The 13,878-nt window shown below is 45.8% G+C and overlaps 1 protein-coding gene across 1 annotated transcript; it reads right to left on the bottom strand.

Annotated features, from left to right (window-relative positions):
* Nucleotides 1–3,565: 3,565 nt before the first annotated feature.
* Nucleotides 3,566–3,988, bottom strand: LOC131284587 (leucine-rich repeat and calponin homology domain-containing protein 2-like). The gene has a single exon (XM_058313449.1). It carries the CDS (start codon nucleotides 3,986–3,988, stop codon nucleotides 3,566–3,568), a length of 423 nt encoding a protein of 140 aa, XP_058169432.1.
* Between the last annotated feature and the right edge of the window lie 9,890 nt (nucleotides 3,989–13,878).

The following is a 13,878-nucleotide window of genomic DNA, read 5'->3' as shown; positions in this document are numbered from 1 at the left end:
TCTATTGAAAGAAATCGGATATAAACAACTCAACCATGAATAAAATAATATATTAGAGCAAAATAAAGTACAATGCATTTTTTAAATCACATTTTAACTGCTTCAAAATGAGTTCACGTTCAGTTTTTGCTGCAAAGGTGTGCACTGATTGCCATCAAAGTGGCTCATTATCTTCTCCATTTGCATCCCGCCCGGGGGGAAAAAAGGGGGATTTGGAAAAGCTGAAAACTGCGCTTGCTCGCACGTTAACCCATTAGCAGACGACCAAATCGGCGACCCGCCGGCCACTGGTGGTAAAATTAAACGATTTTGCTTGCATTTTAATGTGCACCGCACCAACCGCCAATGAAGGCCAACCGAACCGAACGCTGACCTTCACCTTGGCCGACACCGGGAGCGAGGGCGAGGAAAAGAACGAGGTTGTAAAAAAGAAAAAGGTGCCACCATTGGCAAATACGAGCGGGAGGGTAAAGATAAAAAAAAGGGAAAACGCGAGGCGGGAAACGCCAACCCACCTTCAACGCCAACGACGACAAGAGTGTCAAACAGAGGGAAATAATTGTTTTCGATTTTTGTTTACATCCTCCACTTCCTCCGCGTCCCGGCGAAGATCGAGTGTTGGGGGTTTGCGCGGGTGAAGAAATACGAGCGCAAGGAAGTATTACGAGCCGGCTGCACATTTGCGTCAATATTTGCGTTCGTTTCTTTCCACGCTAGAAAACGCCACCAGAGTGGTGTTCTTCGGTGACGCTGTTTTTGTCGTGAAAAGGAGGCAGTTTTTCCCGCCACAAAACTGTACCGGGTTTTGTTTTCTGATTGATCGTGTAGCGCGCAAAAGATGCTTCCCTGCGTCGAAGAGATGAAGAAGATAAGAGCGATAGTGCAATGTACGCGACCATCCATCGTCTAGACTTGCGCCCAGGCAGACATATTGTCTACCATAAACACACCCACAAACATGGGCACTCCAAATTGTTCGGTTTCTAAATAGCATCGATTCAAATTTCATTTGTTGTTGTACGAAGAAAGTTGTTAAATGGAATGGATTGTGCGAAGAAAAGTTAAGAGAACTTCAAAGTTACGTTAGGTGTTTTCGATGGATTTAGCTCATGTAAACGCTCCGAGATCTTAATTATTTTTACTGAATTCTTGAGCTGTTATATTTGCACGTTCCTGCTTCTAATAATTTCTGTAACATAACCTGGCAGGAAAAACCTAATATGCAACGTACAAGTAAGAATTATTACGTGCTGATAAACAGAGAGGTTTTGATTTTCATGGCATAGTTATCTGTTATTTTATAACTATGAAATAGCTAAACTAACACAATTCGCATTATCCCTTCAGGGAATTTATTTAATGAGCAAGTAATGATTTTATTAAAAAAGAAAATTCCGTGAGATGTTCCACTTTGTCAAAATGGATTCAATTGAATCCCGTCAACTATGACATGGCGAATGGGTTATATTTCTCACCACAAAACCGGCAGTAAGGAAAGGTGAAAAAAGGTTATTAGCTTCGAAACATAACCCAATGCATGGTAGAGAGACACTGGAGTTGTGGTATTGCTTGAATAAAATAAGCAAATCTGTACCAAACTTCCTTCAAACGATCGGTCGATCTTCTTGGGTGTGATGAAAGATCGCCGTACTCTAACTTGCCGCCTAGCGAAACTGACGCAGACTCTCGCATAAATCTGCATTCACTCGACCTGTGCGCGAAAAACATCGCGTTGTGAGTTCGCGGACACAACGAGGCGAGCGCGAGCGGGGATGATGACCAGCGGAAATGTCGGAGGATGTCGAAAAGCGCGCGCGGTCTCAGATGAATTTTGGCACAAGAAAAGGCGCGTGCTCGCGAAGAAATACACACACACACACTATCCCTCTCCCTGTTTCGCTCTCTTTCTCCTGTTCTGTTTCGTTTTGCTCTTCCCGGCAGGTAGCGGCGGAAATAGCGGGATATCATGCATGTGCATGTCTCGCTGGCGGGAAACTTGTCGTTGTGGGAAATGCGTGCACCTTTCGCGCCGAAAAACCATCCCTTAACGCTAGGGATAGGGAGAGGGAGAAGGAGAGAGAGAGGGTGTACAGGTACGACGACGATCGCCGCCACTACCATGAGCACCACCACCACCACCACCATCACCACCACCGATCTGATCTCGAACATGATCCGCAAGAAGTGCGGGAAGATTTTGGCGCGAATCCTTGCACCGTTCGAGTATTTGGGCGCGATTTTTGTGCCCTTTTTTTTCTTTCTCCACCCGAAGGGTGTCTCTTGCACACACCCGCGTCGGCGTGCAACCTGCAGCCACGCACACACGACGCTACAGGCGGACCGGTATGCGAAAAAGGAACACCTAACGGGGGAAGTAAAAAAGGGCATGACGTGTTTGGCAAAACCATATGACGATAGAAGCATGCGGAGAAATGGCGGTGGTGGTGGTGGTGGTGGTGGTGGTGCAGAAGTAGGCGTGCCACTGGGTCAAGCGAAGGCCGCATGCGGCAAGACATTCTTCCCGGGTTTCTCCAAATCTTGCGCTAAACGGCGAGCGCGCCTTTTTCTACTGCGCTTTTCTTTGCGCGCGCAACGGGAACGTTTGAACACGTACCACGCCATCAATTGGTGGTTAGCCCGGGATCGATCTTAATGGTCCTTTTGCTTGCCATCGTTCGTGCCTCGCCATGCAGATGGAAAAACGGATCAATTCGCATTGAGACGTGAAGGATTGGGTTGGAATTTCCACTCTTCTCAAGCACGAACTTTTCGGCACTTTGTTGGAAAATATCGATCAAAGAAAGTTTATTATTTACAGTCCCGTTGCTCTTCATCCTCTTTTCCCATTTTCGATGGGAATGTTCAACGGGGAAAACTCGATGAAATGGGATTTGAGCGCCTTTTTCTTTTCCTCTTCGCTGGCGCACACGCGCTGCTTCATCAGGTGTACGTACGTACGTGTAACTAACAGATACACACATATACGCAAAAACATACAAGCGCACCTGGCAGATCCTGGGTTTGCGCGCGCGCGCATACGCGAGGGCGGTTTCAACCAAAACTCGGTGACACATATTTTGGCGCGAAAAATTCCCCAAACCCGCCGAATCAATCCGGTCCGATTTTTTCCCGGTTCGATTTTCCTACGTGGTTTAGTTAGGTTTTTTCTTTTTACATTTGTTCGGGATAAGGTTCACGTGCAGATGGGGAATAAAATGGAACGCCTCTGCTTACCTTTATGAAACATGTCGGACGGTGGTTTTCTGGTTTCCTTTCCGAGTGCTTGTTGCGTTTGCAACCTGCCAACATTTTCTCGTTTCCTTGCGAGCCGGACCAAGCGGAAAGAACGGAATGACGGTTTTACACAATTTTAACCAACTTTGCTCGTTTGTTTACCAACTCATGGTGTTTCTGGGGGTTTTTTGTTTTCGTTTTCTTAGTTTGTTTTTTACTTTTGTTTTACACAGCCCACAGTGTTTGGCGGTATTGCACTCTTTTGGTGGCGCGTCTTTTCTGCTCTCCGTGCGGTGTGATGGTGGATGGGAGGAACCTCCTAGCTTAGGGGTTAGAGGTTGCGATGGTGCAGCCCGGCGGACGCAATCGAGGGCGGGCTGGACGGGACGAATTTGCTGGTGTGCGTGTCGAACCCGTACCGCGCGATGCTCCGCTGCCGCTCGTCCTGGATGTTCTGGTCGTATATCCGCCTCGTCTCGGTCGGGTCGGGCCTGCCGAGCAGGCAGCGCCTGGTGGAGGACCGCGTCATGCCGGTCATGGTGGATGGGGCGTTCGGGCTGATCCGACCGCTCGTCTGGAGGTTGCCACCAACGACGCCGCCGCCGCCGCCACCGCCGCCCACACCGCCTACGCCGCCACCGACTCTGCCACCCGCTCCGGAACCGTTGTAGTCGAAGGAGGAGGGCACGCGGGTGGATGAGGCTGCGGCCGGCGGGGGCAACATGTTCGGGTGTTTCACACTTCCGACGGTCATCGTTTGTGCACGGAAACGGACAATGCACACACACACAAGCACCTAGAAAAATACTTGATCTTCGATGCAATCACAGCGTTTTCTTCTAATGCGCGCCAGGCGACGGTGGGGGTATTTTTCTCGTCTAATTAACCAACACTTTCACACAGCCGAGTCGAGATCAAGAACGGGCCGTCGGTGGAAAAGCGGATGGAAGGCACACATACACGCCTCAATCACAGCACTCGGTGCAACACGAGACTTCTAATCATGCGTCGTCTAAGGCACTTTAAGGCACAATTTTTTCTCAGCCTCTCTCTCTCTCTCACTCTCTCTCTCGCTATTATGTTTTCCGAAAATTTTCACCCCAACATCCAGCTACTATCACACAGATTATTTCTTCGGTGGGAGAGATTTTCTTCGCTCGAAAAAACCCCCTGGAATAGTGTCACACGGGAGAGAATTTTTCACAACCAGCTCGGCTCGACGTGCGCGGGGAGATCACTGGCAGCGCTTCACGGGGCCTCACGGGGCGGGGGCAGTGGTTTCGATCAGCGGATTGGCACCAATTCACCTACGTACATGCACAAAAACACTCAACTGCGGTTCAATTAAGACGATCTTTGGTTGAAGAAGAACGCCACAAGAAACTGCCGAACTTCCTTCACAATTCGGACCGACAGTTTGCGGACCGTGTCTTATCTAGTTTCACACAACAACTATTTGCTCGCCCACCTGTGTCTTATCATGCGCTTGCTTCCTTTTTTCTTCAACTCTGCCCTTCTGCCCTTTAAATGCTGTGGCTCACGACGCGCGAACGCGAACTGCTATGGCGAACCCCGACACGGTTACGTGCGCTTCTGTCGACTGTCTCGCTGCGAATGAGCTCACGGAGCGATCCGAGCGATGGTTTTATGTAGCGACAGAATTCAAAGTTCCCTAGCGTGAACTTTTACTTTTTTATGTTATTTGTTGCAAAAATGTCAGAGAAATACACGAGAAAATAACTTTACTTCGGAATTCAATCATCAAAATTATATAACTTTTATACAAAATTATCAAATTCTATTATTTTCTGTGTTTCTATCCATCCCGTTGGGTTGTGGAAAAGTGATCCGGACCTGCGAACGAACCTAGTGCGATCCGGATTGGTACATCATTAGGCGGGGTTTTGTTCGCGCCAAGGTCAACGAATCGGTTATTCGAGAAAAGCTATTTCCGGTGAGCTTTGAGGAATAGCATAAGAAAGCTTTTAATGTTTCTCTAAAGAGGTCGCTGTGCGAATGAATTCAAAATGGCGTGTACGTTACAGTGACGCACAAAGATGGTCGTACAACGATTACTGTCGATTAGGTTTTATAATCTTTGCCACGTTTTATCGTTTTTGAACTTGCTCTCGAATGCTCTCGAGAAATGCTCTCGAACTTTCTTGATTTTGTATTTTATTTCTCTTATAAATATTGTTTTTATAGAGCATATATAATTGAAAACGTTTGTTTTTACTGATTGAAAATGTTTCGTTATGCATGAAAATGTTTCGTAATCATGTTTTAAACTTACATAATACAAAATATAATATTCAATACCAGCTTTTGAGTTGTAATTGAAATTGTGTTGAAGAGTAGAGCACCAACCGCTAATGGCAAGTCCCATTAGAACATCGTGCTAATCCACCTTAAATTAAGATATAACTATAAGCAATACGGCCAGGCCGTTCCTTCTGAAAAATAAATAAATAAATAAATTAAAATTGTGTTGTACTTAACCAAGGGAAGCCCATTTTATTTTGTATATTACACATATATTCATGATATTTGAAGAAAATAATAAACATGAAATATTAATATTCCGTAAGCATATGGTGATTGACATTTAATTTAATTTAAAACATCCTTAAATGCAACTAAGCGTATACCCAAGCTCAGTTCAAGATCGATTGAGCCCTTGCACCCCTTGACCTCGTTAGGCGAGAAACTTATTCGGCACTGATAATGCAAACCAGAAAAGAAAGAAAAGAAGCAAACTCCCAAACGGGGCGTCCGAGACTGGCTGACGGCAGCCCGAAAGCGTGCAGGTCAACAGTCAAAGTCCGACCGTTGACATCAACGACCTTGAAGGGGGCGAATGTCCTCCCTCTTCCGCGAGCGAGAGCGCTGGTTGCCTTCCGAGATCAATGGGTTTGGATTCCGGCGCACCGGGGAGTTGTGCCACGAACCGACCGGAGGTAGATTAATGAAAATCACGTTTCTAACCTCATTTACATCTCGAGCGTGAAGAAAATCAACCTACCAGAGTTCCGCGCGGTCCGTCCGTGCTGGAAATGGAGTTGTTTTCCCATCTCCGTCTCACCTCGGCCTCAGTCGGCGCTTTCCAAAGGATATGATGAATTTCCCCAACCGTGTGAAATCTGGATTCATCGTGAACCCAGGCACCGTGGAAGTGTGTCCCACATGGGGTCGCTTACCTCGTAGGGCTGTAGTAGGAACCCTATCCCGTGGAACTGCTGCAAGAGCCCGTCGAATCATCTGTCCAGCTGGAGTATGTTTTTTATGTTATCCTCCCTTCCGACACGAGGATGGTTACGTGTGCGCAAGTGCGCTCGGTGTGGATTCGGTAAATTTGGAGAACCTAGCGGTAGAAGAGTCCGGTGGAGTGTACAGTGGATTGGAGATGGAAGGTTTTTCAATCCGGACGGAAACATGACGGAACGGGAAATCAGGATACTGATGACACGTGCTAAATGGCGATCGAGGCTCGCACCCGAAAACAACATCGCTTCGGATTCATGAATCAGTTTCTGTTGGGTTCATTTTAGACTGTCGTGTGAGAATTCATTACAAATTCGACAGGTTTTAAGTGGAGTTTGTATGAAGATATAAAAGTATTTGATAAAAAGACATTGCTTGTGTAGCCGGATTTGTAACAAGGATTGGAAAGGTTTTTAATTTTTAATCTTTAATATGTATTTAGTTCATGGACTAATTTGTGTCATGTTTATTTAGTTCCAAAAACAAAAACATTGGATATGCCCTAAAAATCATATATTTACATTAGGTCCTTGCGAGGTTTAGTGTATACAAATAATATAAATTTGAAATAAAAATGCTTAAAATGATAATGTTTATCTCCATTTACTTGGAACGTAAGCTTCAGGCGAACAAAGTCGTATGTTCATCGGTAAAATGAACCACTCCAAATGGGGTGCCTTCGGACCGAATCCGAATCCTTGCCGGACGGATGCCGGGTGGAAAAGCTGGTTCCGCTCGGGCTTCGGGTGCTCCAGTTGTAGTGTGGCGAGCGTACCGAGCGGAGGTCGGTCGTCTTCGAGCAGAAACGCTGCTCATCGATTCGCATCCGGGGTTTCCGTAGCCTGGAGCAGCCGTAGTAGTAAGCACCAGCAGACAGCTGGGATTTTGTGGCGAGTGAGTGTTCGGTGTTCGGCCTGTTGTGTATTTGCTGGCTCGCACCGGCTGTGACACCAGTGGCACACTTTTCTGCCTCCCGGACTGGCTGCCCGAAATGATGCGCACGCTTTTAACAGGGAAACCCGCAGTCCCGCATGCGAGAGAGAGGGAGCAAGTCGAAGGAAGTGTTTAAAGTGCGAACGGAAGGATCGAATGATACAAATAGACAGATAGAGATAGACGAGAGAGAGAGAGGGGGCGAAATTTTCACGATTTGAAGGGAACTAGAGTTCGGAGGTGGACAGTGTGTGTTTCCCGAGTCCCTGTTCCAGGTTGCTGCTGTTGCTGGCAGCAGTAGGTCAACCGCAGCTCGGACCAGATTGTAGCGAAGGGGTGAGCGAGGGGAAAATTAAGGGGGTCGGTTTTCCGACGGTGGAAATGCGTGTGTCGCGAGTCGCTAGTACGAGTGATAGTAGCAATAGTACTGCAACGTCCAATCGCGTCGGTGAGAAAGTGTTCCCCGTTCAAACATGCGTGCCCCTTTGTTTATGCAATCGACACTGCACTGCAAACGGGTGTGAACCATGTGGACGCTCGTGAAAAAAATTTATTGCAGCAGTTTTCCGAATTAGTTTTCTTTGCATGCTCTCGAGTGGTTTTGATTTATTATTTCACGGTGTTTCTTTCCCCTGTTTCAAACAACTTTAATCTTTACCACCTACCACTGCGAGCCTTTTTAGGAAAGGAAACAAACCGCAAGAAACTGTCCCGTAAATCTCGCAACGACGCGGGGGTTCTTTTCCACAGATAAAAGTGAACATTGCGAAAAAAAACATAATCGAGACCAAAAACGCGGCCGAAACATAAACCATGAGGATGTGATTTCATGCTGTGCAATAAAGTCCCGTTGGCCGGGAGTCTCCCGCAAAGTTCCACAAAGTTTAGCGTCCCGCCGCGTGCAAAGGGGAGGCAAAAACAAAACCACCAAACGAACGTGGGTACAGTTTTTGGAAGTGACGGAAGAAAGTCGGCGGTCGGCCATTTGGTCTATGATGATTTCGGACTGTCACGGGATGTAACACGCTGTGCACACAGCTCTGTGCTGCCCCGGTTCGTGTTCGTTTTGTGCCCGATGTAAGTTGCTAGGGTTTGGTTTCATTTGCTGTTCGCCGTTTGTTAAATTTCATCACCCCGAAACGAGCCAGTGCCCTTCCCTTTCTTTCGGTGGTAATTCGACAAAGAAACATTAGTGTAACGGAGCAATAGAAAATGCTCGAAGGGCACCCCAAACACGTCCCTAGCTGATTTGTCTTGTTTAAGGTCGTGTGTCCTATTGTTTGTTTGCTGGATGATACTGTTTTTGGGAAAAGCGGATCCCGAAGAAGAGGAGGCCAGCACGAGAAGGTAATCGGTGGGATCGGAGAGTGTAGCCGAGGTGTGGGGTGTTTTCATTAGACTTTATGGGACCATTTCATCCCGTTTTGGGGAACTTTTCGGAGCAAAAAGCAAAGTTTGATGAGCTGGGGTCGGCGATACGGTGCGGTTCCAGTTTACGCTGCTCCCGGCGGCAAAGCTGATCAATTGTCTGATAACGGAAGCTAGGGGACGATGAACGATTTGGGTGGGGGGAGGTAGAATGGGAAGACTTTGGGAGGTGGGTGACCTTTTTTCCCCTCTCTTTTCGCTCCTTGTTTTCCCGTGTGACCTTTGATTACCGAGATGTTTGATACGGAAACATAATCTCGTTCCGTCCGGACGCTGGCGAACTGAGGGATGGCGTTGTAATTTAGCTGAAGGGACATTTTCGATTTTTATGATTATTTTGCATACTTTGATGCTGGCGCTGAACTTCCGATATTTCATTTTTATTGCATACGGATTTTATGAACCTTGGAGAGATATTATCATTAACAAAAAGCCAGTTGGGAGCTGTTGGCTTGAATTTTTAACTGAATTAAAACGTAACTTTGTGATTGCGCATAAAACTTGAATCCCAATTCTGTGAGTAATTTTGATTAAGAATAGTTTCGTCTACAAAACCCAGCTAGGTAAATGTTCACACTTTCACGCTTCTTCAAAAATTGTTTTCCGTGCATGGAATAGAACATAAACAACAAAGTTTTCGTGTCGTATTTGTAACGCCCTGTCGCTCCAACATGCGAATGGGTTACAATAGGCTAAAAATAGAGCTTGCCTAGCTCGAACAACCGCCGTCTGGAACCCGTCGATCGATTGATTGATTTTAGCAAGACAAACTGCGAAAGAGCCATTTTTCTTTTCTTTCCCTCTTTCGGGTTTGGAGGAAAAAGGCGTGTGAAAGCGTCATTTGTTTGTTACTTGCTTTTACCAACTGGGAAGGATTGTTGATTTCCAACCAATCCTTCAGATCGAGAGTTCAATGGCAGGAGGATGTTTCGAGGAATTTTCTAATTAGTCCATCGAGGGAAGAAGATTGGCCACTTCGGGGAATACAACGCATCTCCCATGCCCATTGTGGGCTGACGTTGGTTTTGACGTGAAGTATCCTTGAGTGTACTTCGCTCACGTGCTTCAACCCCTTGCCGATGTGTGCTGTGGCCATCAATCATCAATGCACCTGCCCACACGACGCGTGCTTTTCGTCCTGCAGCAACCACTCCTGCATTGACGCGGGGTAATTTAGGTCAGCCGCAAGCATTGTTGCCAGTTAATGCACTCGACTAGGCTCGGAGCTGACCAAGGTCCGGATCGTTCTACCTCCGTACGGGCTTGGGTTTCAACGAACGCTCTCGAAACCTGGGGTTGACGAAGGAGTTAGACAAAACACAAACGCAACTCACGTGTGTTTTCTCACCCAACACCGACGTCGCTTCTCCCTACGCCATTGCCATCCCCCGCTCGGATCTTCGAAAGTCTTTCCGCTAGGTGTTTGGAAGTTTATTGAAATTGATGAAGCATAAAAGGATTACGGTCACCAAGCGTTGCTGGTGCACGACGCAAACCTGGTATTCTGGGAAGTGTGGCCCGAGGGAGTGAATGAAAAGCGGGAAAAGGTTGTTTCTACGCAGGGAATACCAGCACGAATACTTCGTGTTTGGTAATACTGAGTTAGTTTTCGGGTCATCCGGTTTGGAGATGTAGAACTCGTGTTCGTCCAACGATAAAGTTCTCCTTACGAACTTCATCATCTTTTGTCGAAAAGCGAATCCCTTTCCTACGGAATTCTATGCGTTCAAGGAACGTTGCCCGAAAACTTCCCTGGAGCAGAATCTCTGACGCAAAAAATAGAGAACAATTTCAAGACCAATATTTCATGCTCTTCAAATTGTGTTTGTGCTAAAGTTACTTTTAAAATTGCCATAGATAGAGAAAAATTGATCTTTTAAATTGTTATTAAATTCCTATCATTAAACTCAGAAGGGCCGAATGGAGGCGCCCAGTACTTTCAAGAAAAGCGTACCGCGTGCATCTTTAACAGAATGGTAATGGGGAAACGTGCTCCAATCGGCAAGTCATGCTATGATATATGCAACAAAACCGACAATTGCCACCACTGATACTTACGTCAATCGATGCAGTGCTTGGTCTTGTATCTACTGCATGTACAGTTTTAATTCGAGCAATTTAATACTAGAACAATCGAAGCACACGTGACGGGAAATTGTAGTCACTGTTGGAAATTTACAAGGCCATAATAGCAATAGAGAAACTTTCAATTTATTTATTTATTTATTTATGTTAAACACAATTGTTTAAACACGTTGATATAAACACTTTCGTTGGACATTGTTTGTTTGTAAACTATTAAATCATCGTTTACTTAACTAGTCATTCCAATCAAATGTTGGTCCTATCCTAAAACATGCGTTGGATAGTTCTTGCTCGGACAAAGATAGGCGTTTTATTGATGACCCTATTTAGGCTTACAAAACTGTACGTCCAACTTTATCTTGCCGTTAGCTATTTTCATGTTCAGCTCTCGACCTGCCGCATTATATTGGATTTGTCCAAACACGGAGCAGAAACACCACGTCTTCAATGACACACATATAAAGTGCACTCGGCAAAGGGTTGAAAAAGCTAAAGAGTCACCCTTATCGATCTGCATAAACTTCATAGGTTTGCGGAGCAAAGGGAAAGCGGTTCCGGTAGGGTTTGTTTCGGAGTTTCAGTTGCGGCTGGAGGCCTAGGTTGGTGGGTGGCACAGCCTATGAAGGTGGATCCATTGGGCTTTTCATAGTTCGTAATGCTTCAGTGAGCAATTCTGCATTAGCCAGGAAGCGGTTGGAAGATGAATGGAGCTGAAGCGCAAAGGGTAGAAAATCAATACTGCAAACACATGACCCTGCCGGCGAAAGCGGGCGTGCAGCGAAACGTTGCAACGTGCATCCGTTGAATGCATCTTCTGCGGTGGGCAGGTGAGGTAGGTAAGGTGGTTTGGTTGAGCAGAGAACGGTACGCCTTCACGTTTGCCTTGAATGGCGTTTTTGTGCGAGCAGTTTTGGAGGCGAAGGCAATTTTTCGGCATTACGTAAACGTGGGACACAAGCATTAGTTCTACAACGACAGCTTTACCGAAACCGTACACTCTAGTACACTCATGTTTTTGGGGATAGGAACATTTTATAAATAGGTGTTTGAAACTTGTTATTCTTTAACTTTTATAAGTACATAAAAATATATTTTTGTATAAGTAGGTTTAAAATCGATAACTGATGGTATGATGCCAACGGGGAACGGCCCGTTCCCCCGGCTTTGTATTTGAGTGTACCCTTGATACGAGTAGAAGAAGCCAACTTTTGCGTACTTATGAAATTCACAGCAAAGTTCATTGAAAATAATCCTCTTCGTCGAATAATTAATCCTTTTGAAGACCGAATTTATGCTAACGCATCGGTCAGGGTGGTTTTCGTTGAAAAAGTGGACCATTTCGATAGCTTTCACTTCATAAATTATTCATTTGCGTATGAAACACTGGGCGCCTCCATTATTTGTGCGTATACCTTCTGGCCTTGCAAGGCCTTGGGGGAACTCCGTCCGAACGCCCGGTGGTTGTCGACAATGAAAGTATGTCAAATTAAACAAAGAGCAAAATATCTCCAAAATGTATTTAATTTGGTTCGAGTGTTTCAAACCATCTTGAATCCATACGAACGATCTGTTCGTGAAGGTTCGGTTTGAAAACATCCTTCACAGCGAGTAAAGGGCTCTTCAAAGGTTGCTTGGATCAACCTTTTCCTTCGCCGTCGATCTCCGGTGCGGCTCGGTGGGGGTTGGGAGAGAAATTTTCAAAAAAGCTATTCTAATTAACGGGGTGCTCTGCTAACACTCCAACGTGAAGCACACGCCAGACGCGATGCTGTGTTGAGCGCCTTCGGGGTCCATAGAGGATGGCTTTTTCGAACAACTCGCGAGGGGAAACACAAAGTACAAACCATTCAATGAACCTGGAGGCTGTAAAATGACCCTTTGGAATCTCGTTCAACTTTAATGCGGCCCAGGCTGGGAGTTAATCGCAACTCGTTTTTCCGCCAGTCGTTTGCTGTTCATGAATAATTGGATGAAACGGTTCACTATCCACTAATTAATGGCGTCGGCACTGATTGGGTTTCGAGCGGAGGTCGAGTGTAGCGCCGAACGGTACGGATTAGACGATTTGCCTGAACGCCTGATTGAAAGTGTAAAGCGTGTACTAGGAAAAAGGGGGAGAGTATTTTATGTTCATTCGAAAAGTTGTTGAACATTAGCATTGCCTGAAAGAAACGGATTTTGTTCACAAAATGGACGAAAATTGGCCGAGCAAGTACAAGCAATCTCTTTTTTTTCCCGAGAATAACATCAAAGATAGCTCCGAGTAAAATAAAACAAAGAGCCTCTTAAGGTTATGGCCATAGTTCGAAGGTTGTGTTCAACCCGAAAACGGACCCAAAAACTTCTCGGAAGGATCCGATCCAGTTAAAGGGTCAATAACTGTATGTGTGTTTTGTGTGTATCTGTCTCTATGCAACTGAATGGTACCGTAGATAAAGTGGAGGAAATCGTTGCCGAAGTATCCTTCCGGTCGTAGGCACTAACCATGCAGAATCGCTGCTAGGAATGGTTTTGAATATGAACTGAGGCTGAGTGTGAGAGAAATAAACAAACCTAACTAGGTCACTGGAAAGTGGCAGGGAAACGGTCAGCAAATGGAATTGAAATTGGTTCGCTCGGCTGCAATCTGTGCAGTAGAGTGCATCGAAAGCAATTTTCCAATCTTGTAGCTACCAGAACCGTACGCGAGAGGAGTAGCAGAGAAGGTTCTTGAAGCGAGCAATAAAATGTAATGTGCAGAGAACGGCAAGGCACTTGGTACGATTAGAAGCCAATTTGTTGTCTTCATGCACGGAAGATTACGTGATGAGGTGTAAAGCGTACAAAATCTTATCTTCACTTCCGTAGCATATAAAACCTTATCCCTTGTTCCTGTGTTATGTTGGCTTTCAAAGATTTTGCACATTCCGATGAACTCAAAGTTATGTAACGGTCATA

This window comes from Anopheles ziemanni, chromosome 3 (genome assembly GCF_943734765.1).
Source record: "Anopheles ziemanni chromosome 3, idAnoZiCoDA_A2_x.2, whole genome shotgun sequence".
Classification (NCBI taxonomy): Eukaryota; Metazoa; Arthropoda; class Insecta; order Diptera; family Culicidae; genus Anopheles; species Anopheles ziemanni.
Note: the sequence above shows the minus strand (reverse complement) of the source record. Positions and strands in the feature narration are given on the sequence as shown.

Coding starts and splice junctions, on each gene's coding strand:
- LOC131284587 (XM_058313449.1), bottom strand. CDS start 3,988: ATGACCGTCGGAAGTGTGAAACACCCGAACATGTTGCCCCCGCCGGCC.